The sequence below is a fragment of the Panthera leo genome, chromosome C2 (assembly GCF_018350215.1).
Source record: "Panthera leo isolate Ple1 chromosome C2, P.leo_Ple1_pat1.1, whole genome shotgun sequence".
In the NCBI taxonomy this organism is placed as follows: domain Eukaryota; kingdom Metazoa; phylum Chordata; class Mammalia; order Carnivora; family Felidae; genus Panthera; species Panthera leo.
Window position 1 is genome coordinate 95,442,116 of NC_056687.1, and position 13,965 is coordinate 95,456,080.

General features: G+C 36.2%; 1 protein-coding gene across 4 annotated transcripts in view; it reads right to left on the reverse strand.

Moving 5' to 3' along the window:
• Nucleotides 1–13,965, reverse strand: part of SKIL (SKI like proto-oncogene) — a 29,294-nt gene that overhangs the window by 14,861 nt on the left and 468 nt on the right. For 2 of the 4 annotated variants that reach the window (XM_042955319.1, XM_042955320.1), the window contains exon 2: nucleotides 10,902–12,683. In XM_042955319.1, the coding sequence (XP_042811253.1) occupies nucleotides 10,902–11,999 (1,098 nt within the window). In that variant the 5' untranslated portion in view covers nucleotides 12,000–12,683. Of the gene's footprint in view, nucleotides 1–10,901; nucleotides 13,574–13,965 lie in introns of those variants that run through there. The other 2 variants (XM_042955321.1, XM_042955318.1) reach the window with 2 other exon arrangements.

Here is a 13,965-nt window from a genome sequence, read left to right on the forward strand (position 1 = left end):
CGATACTAAATAATAGATGCCAGGTGACAATCGACAGCCTAAGAAGAATTACAAAATGCAAACACAAACACTAATTCAAAAAGCAAGACAATCTAAGGGCTTTATCACAGACCAGGGCAAATAATTTAATAAAGCTCACTTGTCCCCTACCTTCACAACAGAGCACAGAAACTGATATTTAAAAAGTCTTGAGTTAACATGACATAAACTATATTCTATAACTTATACCAGATATAAATACTACACTGTATACATACATACCTACCACTTAGAAAGACTGAAAACTATTTAAGACATTTTAGAATTCAGGAAAAAGGTTAAAGTTTTTAAGAACACAGTGCTGAAAAGAGTAGCTTCATCATCCAGAAAACTCATTTAGGCAGAACATTTTTCACCAAAACACTGTATGACAAGGTGTTAATAAGCATGGATAAGCTCACTGTAACAAATCAATGAAATGTAAGATCAGCTAGGGTGCTTGGGTGGCTCACCCGGTTAAGCATCCGACTTGATTTCAGCTCAGGTATGATCTCAGGGTCATGAGATCGAGCCTGGTGTCGGGCTCTGTGCTGAGTGTGGATCGAGTCTGCTTGGGATTCATATTCTCTCTCTCTCTCTCTCTCTCTCTCTCTCTCTCTCCCCTTCTCTGCCCCACACCTACTCATGCACAAGTACTCTCCCTCTCTGTCAACATAAATAAACATTAAAAAAAATTGAAGATCAGCTTCAATTAAATCGGAATTTCTTTTCTAGAAGTCACTTGTTAAACTCATTATTTAGAAAATAAAGAAAGCTCCACTTTAAATCAGTTATATATCCCAAATAATTCTGGATGTACTGCCCAAGATATCAATTGCTTCTCAGTTTTTTTTAATTAAAATTACCAAAATTGAGACATTTTCTAAAGTTTTTTCTTGAAAAATTTTTTTAATGTTTATTTTTGAGAGAGAGAGAGAGAGAGAGAGAGAGAGAGCGCGTGAGTGGGGGTAGGGCTGACAGAGAGGGAGACACAGAATCTGAAGCAGGCTCCAGGCTCCAAGTTGTCAGCACAGAGCCAACGCAGGGCTCGAACTCACAGACCGTGAGATCATGACCTGAGCCAAAGTCAGGAGCTTAACCGACTGAGCCATCCAGGCGCCCCAAAAGTTTTTTCTATTATAGATATCTGGAATCTCAAATCTCCTGAATAGCAAGTTCTGAACTCCTTGACTTGAAATCTGACTCAATTTTGATCAATTTCAAAGCTTGATTTGTTTAAATTTTACTATTTTATTCATGATCCAAAGCCAATACATATTTCTATTTTCTATTATCTCTAAACCTCAGATGCCTCCATAAAGAATTGCTAGCATTTTAAATATCCATCCCTCTCTAATTTCTGCCCTTTATTTTATTTTCTAATCTCACACAATCCAACTAACAGAATCACAGTCTAGGGATTTTAAAGAAACCCTCTTTAAAGATCACCTAGTGCAGTCCCCTAGCCAACGTCTGAATTCCCTATTCAAAATCACTGACAAGTGGCTATCCAGCCTCTGCTTGTACAACAGCTTTAGGTCAAGGGCCATCTTCTTTACTTTTGTGTATTTTCAGTACCTAGCACCATGCCTGGCATGTAGAAGGAACTAATAAATATTTGTTGAATGAATCCTGAATGACAGCTTAGCTCATTAATTCCCAGGGTGGCCTTTTATCGGGTTACTGTGCTACCATGAAACTGAGAAAGAAGATAGTCTCTTTCACATTCAATATCCTTCTACTCCATGAAGTACCAGAAAGCCCAACAGTCTCTGGGGTGTATTTTTAGAAATCAGACCTACAAATTAAATAATACAAATGATGGGGAAATATACAACGCTAACCATGATAAAATGTTGGGATTTGATTTTATCTAACATGTGGTAAGCCATAAACACATTTATAACAACTTATCCTAACTGTGTGTTAAAAACAATTAAGAAAAGCACATATTATACAACAGAACATTCACAGGCATGCCAGATTTTCTCATCTATTCTGCATTTGTGTCAACATACAAATTAGGTCTTCAAAAAAAGAACAATGTAATTAAATGGCACAGCAGTGTTGCTACTACTGATCAGGAATAAAAATTAGATACCAAGATATGAGCACGTATTACCTCTTATCTCACTTTTCAAGGTGGGAAGAATTTATTTACTTGGTGTTTTTAAACATCAGAATAGAATTCATTACATTACTTGGCAAAGGAGAGAAGTAGATCACTTAGTATCTTAAGTTAGAGCCCTAAACATTTTTAAATGCTTTTATCGCCCAACTTCCCCACCGTTATCTACTGCGAAATGAACAGATGGCATCCTCATCTGAAACACAGGAAAATTTTCAGACATATTATTTCATTCTTTCTCTAAGTCATAAAACAACAAATAACATCTATGAAAGCAAAATTAAAACAATCCCAAAATGTACACAAGAGTAAATTTTAAATAAATAAAAATTAGGAAATGTTTTATAAAAATTTCTCTAAATTTCAACTTACTGTGTTATATACACATGATCCTTTAATAATCACATTTCCTAATAAAGAACTATTGTGTTTTTGGTAGTACAATGCTTTTTAGTCTCACAATGACAAATAATTTAGAGAACTTGATTTCATTTACAAAAAAAAACAAAAAACAATAAACATTTTAGTCACCACTTTCTGGATACAAAAGCAATCCTACCCACTCGGCGCTATTCACATATAAACATTCCAATTTATACTTTAAAAAAAAAAATCACAACACTTTACAATTCCTAGACTTATCTCCAATAATAAACTTTGCTTTTAGATGATACTCTAGTTTTTAATTATAGTAGCAGATTAATATTATGACCCTTAATTAAATCCAAATGACAAATATTGATGAACTAAAGAAATCCAGATAATATCCTCAACATATACTGGTAGGATTTCCAAAGTCTCTCCAAAAATTACATTAAAATTTTTTTAATATGTGGAAAAATTATTTTTAAAAACAGAATTTAGAAAGAGCTATAAGAGGTAAATTTTTAGATTGTGGTATTTATTCCTAAAACAGTATGCATACAAAGGACTAGCAGATTGGTAAATTTAACAGACTATTCTAATGATGTGCTTACACAAGAAATAAAAGATAATGTATATTAAATATACATTACTTTGTACAAGCCCAACATAAATCACTAGCAACCTTACTAAACACATGACTGAATACACAGCTAAGCAATAATTCCTTAGGAATAAAGTGGATATACCTGTCAGGGCCTTTTTGCTGTGTTATTATAATACTAAGGCATTCAAGTGGTCAATAAATGATTTCAGAAGGACACAAAGACACCCTACCACACAGCTGCCAACAACTCTTACTGAAAGAAACTGAATCTCTCACTGAAGGATCAAGTTTCCTCAGTACTTCCAACATGTTGTGAATGAGCGTTTCAACAACTGAAAGAGGAATAGTGTTACAAGGTAGCAAATAGCTACTTAAGAGATTTTAAGGCTCAATCTTGTGCCTCACTTCATTGTAATTATTAGAATTAATCAACCTAATGCAAAACTGAAACAATATGATCTAAGCACCTCCACTAAATTACCAAAACCAGATAGATCTTCTGGAGATATAGCAATGTCTGCTGCTCCCCCACACTGAAAGATACCACCTATTTCACAAAGCCAATTTTAAGTTTAAATAAGTGCTCAAAGATGCTCACAGCAAAAGCAAAGGCTCACGTTTTTATAATGTGCAACTATTATCTTAAATCCTTTATGGAAATAAAGCCATGTGAAGTTAGTAGTTTGATACCACTCCCTTCACAATGTGAAGGAAAAGGAGCAAACTGATATAAGTCCTGTTAAGTTCCTACTTCTAAAATAATAAAAAAATAATAATAATAAGTTTATTTATTTAAGTAATCTCTACACCCAATGTGGGGTGCGAACCCACGACCCTGAGATCAAGAGTCATGTGTTCCTCCGATTTGAGCCAGCCAGACACCCCTAAAAATAAAAATTTTTATACTGCAATTTTACAGAGACCAATTCATTTAATATGACAATAACTTATCAATCTCCATGTCACATACATCTTTTCACTAAAATATCTGTATAAATCTAAGGTTTTGCTTTTCCAGCCCATTTCAACATATATGCTTTTTCAAAAAATGTTTATTTTTTTTTTAATTTTTTTTTAACGTTTATTTATTTTTGAGACAGAGAGAGACAGAGCATGAACGGGGGAGGGTCAGAGAGAGGGAGACACAGAATCTGAAACAGGCTCCAGGCTCTGAGCTGTCAGCACAGAGCCCGACATGGGGCTCGAACTCACGGACCGTGAGATCATGACCTGAACCGAAGTCTCGGCCACTTAACCGACTGAGCCACCCAGGCGCCCCAAAAAATGTTTATTTTTGAGAGAGAGAGAGAGAGAGAGAGAGAGAGAGAATGAATGGGGGAGGGGCAGAGAGAGAAGGGGACAGAGGATCCAAAGCAGGCTCCAAGCTGACAGCAGTGAGCCCAATGTAGGGCTGGAAGAACCCACAAACCCACAAACCATAAGATCATGACCTGAGCCAAAGTCGGTCGCTCAACCTACTGAGCCACCCAGGGGCCCCCCAGCATATGTGCTTTTTAAAAAAATTATGATGGTGCCTTCCCCACTCATGGTCTGTCACTTAAAAATAAGTAAACATTAATAAAAAATTTTTTTAATTATGATCTCTGTGGCGCCTGGGTGTCTCAGTTGGTTAAGCGTCCAATTTTCTCTCAGGTCATGATGTCGTAGTTCATGGGTTCCAGCCTGGCGTGGGGCTCTGTGCTGACAGCTCAGAGCCTGGGGCCCGCTTCAGATTCTGTCTCCCTCTCTCTGCCTCTCCCTCACTCGCACTGTGTCTCTTTCTCTCTCAAAAATAAACATTAAAAAAAATAAAAATAAAAAATTATGATCTCAGATCATTTTGGCCTTCAATTAATGTATGTTGAGAATATCAAAATGAAGATTAATTTTTTTATGTAGATTAATTTTACTATATGCAATGTAGTCTATTTTTTATTTTACTCTACTTCATTTTTTTAATGTCGGTGACCCACTAAATTGATTTCATAACCCTCCTGGCCCTCAACTGGGGTTCTCAAGAGATAAGCCCAAATGCCCCAAGGCATCCACTGTATGCAATGAATTAACTTCACTTCAAAGCTTTGAGAATGGTAGTATACACCATCTTTGGAAGAAATGATGAAACCATCACTCAGATCATTTTCTGTAGGGCTTAAATCTCCTTTCTTGAAACCCCAGATGAAAAGGGCTGTGTGAGTGACAAACTGCAATTTGAAAAACCTTGCTCTAAGTGAACGATCCTAGAATTGGTCCACAAGTATTATTTCAACAACTAGTCTTGTATTAATAATAACACTTGTGCACTGGCCATTTGCACAGATTTACAAAGGATTACATGTGTAAGGGAATAAACTCCAGTGTTAATTATCATCTATGTTGAAATTATGAATTACGAAATTTTGTTTTCTTCTTTGCACTTGTTTAGGATTTACTACAGTGGGCCTATATTGCTTTCATAACCACACCAAAAAACAACAACAACAAAAAACACTTTTAATATGGAATAAAAGCCCTAGTGTTACCAAAATGATCTTTAGTGAGCCTCTAAACTTTCATATTCCTTGTCCCCATAAGATAAACAAAATACGCACTTTTAGGGCTATTTGAAATCTCAAAACAAATTCAATACCACAAGTAAAAACAAAATGCTGCTTTGCTTTAAAACTAAGCCTCTTTTTCTCCTCAAAAATCACTGGTAACTTTATAGGGCTAGTTAAGACTCTTCATTCAGTTATTCAAACCTTTATTAAACATCTACCACATTCTAGATTCAAAAACTAGAAGATAAAGTCCTGCCCTAAGGAGCCTCCATTTAGTCTTTATGTACATATTTCTGTGACCCACTTCTAAGTCTAGAAATCAGTATGAGTTTTAAAGTAATTTATATCTTTCTATTCATTCCTTTTTCTGCCTAGCATGGTACTGTAATACTTAATTTAGTGAATGAAGCAAGCTTCACCTTAAGAAAAGATTTAGAATTTAATTATATATCTTCTTTTTGCTTTTCACAGTCTAATAAAATCCTTAAGTTATTTTAAGTTTATGAACCCTCATTAGACCAAAATTCTGCATGTGGACAGAATAGTTTCCAGTCATTACTAAAGCTATTCCCAAACTAGTTCTATCTCTTTACTTGAACAAAATGAGTTTTGCTCCACACTTTCCTTTCCCAGAATACTAAAGGAATTGAAATTAACCCAATTCTTGATTACTTCCTTGTTCTCCCAGTGGCATAAATTATAACGTATGCATAGCTATGAGAACACTGCTGGCTGCCTACACAGTGATTCAAGTATACCCTTTTTCTTCTTCCTTGAAGTTTCTTAATTTTTTCCCATTTATCAGATCAAAAAGAATAAAGTTGTAACTTATCACCAGCCTTTTTAAAAATGTTAATACTTATAAATGTTTTACCATTTTTTTAATGGTAAAAACGAATATAGGCTCTGTATTTCCTAAACCATAAGGGGGCACTATTCCCAAAGCCATTCTAAAGATTTCATTGAAATGTCCTTATAATTCTTACAATAGACCTGTTTTGTATGTTCTTCTTGCATACTTCATTTTTAGTAAGTAAACAAAATATCCAACTAGTATAACAGCTGTGTACAAATAACTAAGAGTGGGATACATTTGAACCCATTACTCAGTTATCTCATTTGTGTTAGAAATGTCTTCACATAATTCCAGGTAAGTCAAGAAGATGTTTGGGGAAAGGAAAAGTCCCCAAATACATATTAGTAAATGTTTTAATAATAGTTTGAAGTACCATCCTACATTTCTAGACTCCTCCAAAATGCTCTGGCTTCCATTCTCTCACTCAACAGTTTATTTGCAAATCACAGGTGTTTATTTACAGATCAAACCATTATTTTACCCAAAAACTCCAAACATTCTAAAATATAATGCAGTGTGTTGTTCTTCAAAAATGTATTCAGTTTAAAAAAAGATTTCATTGACTGCCTCTGATGCACCAAGCACTAAACTACATTCTGGGAAAACAGGAAAAAGGGTCTCTAAACTCATGAAGTCAATTATTAATTTCAGAAAAGTAGACAAAAATATTCATACTCGTCGTGCATATGAACACAAATACTTCATCTGATTCTAACCTTACCCCCACTTGATCAAAATTTATGTTAATTGCAAAATACAAACTATATCACTGATGTAACAAATTACCACCAAATTGGCCACAATTATTACTGAAACACATTTTGTCTCAACACTACTCTTTGTAGTTGCCCATTTTCTCTAGTGTATTTCCTTACCTTATTGGACTAAGAAATGCACTTCCTAAACAGAAAAAAAACAGTTTACAAGATAGAATTTTTTTTGTACTATTATTATTCCAATGACTTCTACAAAAATGAGGAACTGAAAGGAAAATGCAAAACTAAAAATAGTAAAATGTTTAACAGGCTTTAAAAAAAAAGTTTAAATTGATATCTTTAGGTCATTTATGTGCATCATAATCTATTTTTTTCCTAAGCAGAGTAAATACCATATTATTATTTACCTAAGAGTAGTCAATTCTGAATGTTAAAAAATCTACATTTTAAATGTTTTTTTTTTTTTTTTTAAATATAAGGGCATACACCATCTCTAACTTAAAGATTTTCTGTCACATTTTGTAAGAGTAAAGAACCACCTATCACTACAAGTGGGCTTTTCCAATGTGCTTGAAAATAATCTTAAACATCACCCTTCAAATTTTATTTACAAATGATCAATTTGCTTAGCAACCTTTTTTCCATAGACAAAAATGTAAGAGCAACTAAATCAGAATTAGATCAAATAAATAATACAACAGCCATATTTCTAAAAAAAAGCGTAAAAAGTTCAGGCGATACAAAGAAATAAATTGCTTAAGAACATCATTTTACAAAGCCACCTAGGCAGATCTAAAACCAGTTGTATTTCTTGTCCTGACCTGAGTAAGAAAGGCTTCAAAATATACCGTTAGTTTCTACACAGAGCCAGTTCTTCACTTAGAACACTGACCTTATACCACTTACTTCTCCCATCTAAATATAGCTACTAACTATGCAAATTAAATGGAGCTATTAGTTATGCAAATAGTTAGGTGATCATTACTAATATAATTTCCAACCTTGGAAATAACAGTTGCTACATTTCAAACAATTGCCTTTTGAGTTTCATAATTTTGGTTTTTAAATCTAAAACAATACTTTAACTAAATTAACAATGTATAAACGTATTGAACTACGTTAGTATTCACATTAAACATAAGGTTCTTTACATAAAATATTAATATATTTAGTTTACTCTTCTATGTAAAAAAAAAAAAAAGAAAAGAAAGCCTGTATTGACTTCTTCAAATGAGCTTCCTCTGGGTCTATTTGGTTTGTTTGGCAACCAACTCACTGACTCACAGGAGATAATAAAAAACGTTCCCCAGTCAAGGATATCTCCTAGCACCCCCTCCCTGTTAAGGACCTTAGTATAAAATTCAAGTTAACACAGAGTTTACGAACCATTACACTAAGGAAAATTGATAAGAAGTTAATGTTTCTCAAAATTCAGTAGTAGTTTGTACTACAAAGTTTGCTTTAGGGAAAAGCAGTGAAAATTACTAGACTTCAAGTCAGAAGAACTGCATTCAGCTCCTCATTCTACCACCCACCAGTTATACAACCAGAACATGTGACCCATCTGGGACTGGTTTCTCATCTAAGAAACCTTGTTCACAGACCTTCAAAAAAGTCTTCAGGACTAAATTTTCAAAATATGGAGTGATAAGCATAATAAAACAACCACTCAAGTATGTATTACATGTGAACCCAAAAGTCTTCTTTCTTAAAGATTTCATTGCTAGAAATTTTCTTAAATTCCCTTACATTGCTTACAATTCACATAAAATTGGAAACAATACCAAAATGAAACCAAAAACATTATAGTAAATCCTGCAAAAAGATAACAGCCAAAAGGTGAGGGAAAAAAATCTCACACCTTCCCCCCCAAAAAAAATGAATTCAAATTAATCATTTCTGAGACAATAAAGGACTACATTCAGATGAAGAATGGTTTCAATTTTACTTAAACCCTAGCACATACAGTTTCAGTTAAGTAAATTCATCACCTTTTTCTTTCTAATCTTTATCATGGTTCTCAGATGTTTTTGTTCACAAATACAGAAGAGGAACTTCAGGCAAAGGAGTTTATCCCAAAAACGCTTATGTCAGAGCAATGAAGACTGGAGTAAGAATATCTAGCAAATAATGTGGTCACCTATGGACACGTAAGGGTAGGGCTCTAATTAGCATTGAGCAAGATATCGTAAATATCAAAAGGAGCGTTCCACATTTTGAGAATATAGATCATCTCCAAGCACAAGCTTCAGCATGGGACCAATCCAGCTGTAAGCAAGTCCAGTAATTTGAGAAGTGGCTTGAAGTCAATCCTGCTTCAAAATCAGTCAATAACTGCACATGAACAATATAAACTTATCTAGTAGCCACAGGCAAGGAATTTCAGAGTGCTGACCCTTTGGAAGCAGCAAGTAGCAAACTACCCTGAATTAAGAGTCTAAAATTATCTTCTTGAGCTTCAGAAGCAAATCACAGTTTTAAAACTCAACTGTAACTAAATTTCCCTCAAAACCTTAAAGGTACCATAATAAGGCACACGACACCAAAATCTCAGATTCAAGCCCAAGCTCTAATGTTGCTGTGAATAAGCTGCGGTCATTTAATACGCTTCACTCATTTCTTCTGTGAAGTAGAAAAGGTAGAGATTATTTCAAGAAATAAAAACTAATAGTGGAAAACTTAGATTCTTAAGATGAAACATGGCCAATCTTTCATTGTACAACTCAAATAAAATTATATATGTGAAACTGCTCAAAAACAATGCTTGCCACAATGTGTTAAACAGTGCTAGCTATTATACTAACTTTAATCAAGTAAAAAATATATTTAACAACCAAATCAACAAGCTGGATATTTAATAACCCAAATCTTGTTTATTACCCAGGCATTCAGGCTCTCAGAATGAAGACCTTAGTTTACCCTAGCAGATATTGCAGTGGGAAAAATAATAAGATCTCTTTGCTGACAGGTTTTTATATTAGTATTTATTTAGCCTAAAATAATCTATTCTAGCTGTCACAATTTTTTAAAGTTATTTCTTTCTTTTAAAAAAACCTCTTACCAGAATCACAAATTCTTCCGATAAACCTGTTTTTTCCATTTATTCCGAATATTGATCAAACCTGAATATCCAGGGATAAAAACAATGTCAGAAATCCTAGATCTACCTTGGAAAAATGCTGTTTGAAGCCCACAACCAGAATTGTTTTGGCCAGCCATTGTACCATTTGCAAATGGAAATAACACCAAAGTGTAAATTATCTGGAGTCCTAGGACAACAACAGATCTAGTCATCAAAAAGCAGGATGTGTGAAAAAGAAAGAGATCATGACTTGACAAAGAAGCCCCAAATCCTCCACACCCTGTCTATATAATCTTGGGAAAGCCACTTGATCTGAGCCTCATTCTCTTTATCTGTAGAATGGGAATAATCCTACTTCTTGCACTAGGCTGTTTGAAAGATCAAATGAACACACACACAGGAAAGCGCTTTATAGCCTAAAACGTGTGATACAAACATAACACATTACAAAGACCAGTATTTTTTGTTGTTGCATGAGCAGTAACAGTTTCTTAACATCGCACAGGTTAAGTAAGTCTAAATATAGACTTCTGATTTCAAAGTAAACCAGTGCCATTATTTAAAATTACTATTAAAAAAAAAAAAACTTGCCTTAGATTGAGTCCTTTTTCCATTTCTCATGCTAAATTTCTCCTTCATTTCTTCTAATATTATCTTCAGTTTCTTTTCTTCAGGTGTCCCTAAGTATTTCTGGTTCACATGAAGATAGCAATGCCATTTGGCTGACTCAAAGCCCCAGTGGCAAGTCCTTTTGTCAGGTGATCTGTGAGAATGCATCACAAATGTCTGGGGCGCAAACATTCCACAGCACTCCAGACATTGAATACATGGAGCATCAGGCTGAACATAAAACTGGGGTGCAAACAGACCCTGACATTTGCCCAAGCATTCATGTTCCACTTCAAAGGCACTGCCAGTTTCCTTTAACTGGGCCAATGAGTTTTTAGCAGGAAGTACACTACCATTTTGAGGAAAAGTGCGTGGCCGCAATAAAGCATTACATAGTCTTTGTGCATCAGTTAATGTGATCAACCCACAGGATGGGGCATTGAATGGAAGTATTCCCAGGACCTTTAAGATATGAAGCTGATCTGAAGTACACCGTGAACAATAGATGTACAATTCGTCACACACCGTATTTATTTGCTGGAGTGAAAATTCTCGGAGAACAGAATTTAAGACTTGAGGCAAACAGAGTCTCTTTTCTCCTCCAACCTGAAAACAAGAAATAGACTCCCCTTCCAACACAGTCTGTGTGAGTTCTGTGGAGCTATCAGAAGGGATGAACAGTGGACCAGGAAGAACCTGAGGAGATGGAAGAGGCAGAAATACAGTGGGTGACATGCTTTCTTGGGAATACCGAGCAGAAAATGCTGCTGGTCCACCCAGAGAGCTCTGACTACTTAAATGAAATTGTGCCAAAGTGTGTTTCAAACTGGGATTTAAATGTAAAGGTTCTGGCACAGAGGCACAGGTTCGCTTGACGTGCTCCCCATCGGTTTCCATTGGCACTTCATAGTCCTCCAAGTGTTCCTTCTTTACTGTTGGCATCTTGTTCATCATCATTTTTCCATTTGCAGAAACGTCTGTCATCATTTTTTTCACTGGGGGGCCACAATCATCTCCCATCCCATTCAGTTTTTTATTTGAGCCCTGAACCAAGGAAAAATTTGTCTGTAGATTTTCCATTGCTAAAAACTGTGGTGTTAAATAAGTAAGTCTGAGATTTGCATTGTTATTTAGTCACTCATTCCAAGAGAGAAGCAATGTATATCAATACTTATACTAGCTTACTCTCACAGAAAACTTAAATTTCCGAAGAGAAATCTCCCTAAATTACTCAAGAGATTTTAGTTTTATTTGGTTCTGCTTATACTCTAGTATAATTTCACTGCTAGTGCTATAAAATGTCTTTTGTCCCTAATAATAAAGAATATAATTTTGAGAGGCACACCTCTGAGGAAGCCTTTTTTCTTAACTCTTCAAATAGACGCATTAAAATAAACTTATCAATTCTCTCAACTCGGAATGTCCAGATTCAGTGCAATGGTTTGGTCTGGTTTGGAGCAAAACATGTGAAAAGTTTATGCAATTACTTGTGTCATAAAACCTAGACACAAATATAAATCAAAATGTTGCACCCAAATTTAGTTTTTGGCACCAAGGACACCAAAAAAAGGAAAAGAAAACAGTATCTTCTCTAAAAGTGATGATCTGTTGGTCTGTGTTGACCAACTGAAGGTTTGTAGAAATCCTCAAAAACAGTAAGAAGAGCCTCTGACTCCACTTGAACTTCTACAGTTAAAAATGATATCTAAAGAAAAATTGCCCAGTTATCTTCATGGATTACTGTTCATTCTTCTTTTAATTAATCTGGAAGAGAAGAGCAGTGAGGGAGAGTTATACTTGAATTTGCTCAGAGGCCAAAGGGTCAGTTTGAAACTAGTTTCTTAATCTTACACTGAGTTCACTTTACCAAAGGTGACACTTGAGCGATTTCTTTAAATCTAACACCAGTTAACTAGAAGAACTTCATTTAAACAAGAAAATAATTTGTAGAATGGGTAAAGGGAGCAATAACATCCCTGAAAAGGGAATAGAAGAACCTTAAATAGATCATCTCACCTAAAACTAAGTACCAGAGTCTTTCCCAGTTATGCCATTTGAACTATAATAATCCATTACTTCATCTCTTAATTTTAAAAAATGCCAGTTTCATCCAAAAAAATCAGATACGTGCTAACATATCTACCATATGTACCTAACTTACAATTTTAAGGGCATTAATTCACCCAGTGTACGCTATTTTTTCTGGAATGACTGTAGGCAAAAATTAACTTTCCCTTTAAAAGGTTAGTGAATTTGCTTAATGGAAGCCAAAAGCTATAGACTCCACTCCTGGGAATCTCCATCCTTAACAAGACTAATTCCGGACAAAAAACACAAGGCAGACAGACCTCACAAAGAATGCAAATGGAGGAAGAGGAGAAAAGAAAAGATTCTTCTTCCACTTCCTTCTTGAGAGGACACCCAAAAGAAATCCAATAAATAAAAATGTTTGCCTCCCAAACTCTCAGCAGTGTCCCTTAAAAGAGACCCAAAGGGTTACGGACCCAGGCCACTAACCAATGTTCTGACTTTCGCCCACCACAGAAACACCTCAGCCAACGCAGACCGAGAAAGAGGGCAGGAGGCATGACCTACAATGGGGGAGCCCCCCCAAACTCTGAAATCCTCGGCCCACGCAAATCCACCCACCCATCACAAACCCGAGGGGGAGGGCGGAGTGGCGGACAGGGGAGCCGGGACGCCTTGGGCTGCGCACGGGGAGAGTGGGAAGTGGAAAAAGAGGAGTCCCCCAACCCCCACCCACGGTCTCGGGACAACCCCAAGTGCCCTCCCAATACTGCCCCACTGCGGGGGCCGCGGGGAGGACTGTGGAAATCCACCCCCGTACCCTCGCCCCAGGAAGTTCTCGGGTGTTACCCCAGCACCCCTAAGGCTGCACCTCCCCCGCCTCCCCGGGGCCAGAAAGGAGAAGGGTCTGCGGGCGGGTGGGGCGCCTAGCCGGGATCTCCGCGCCGCCGGGCGCCGACAGACGCCCGGGGCATCCCCGAGGAGCGCAGACTGGCGGCTGGGGAAGGGTGGGGGGAGT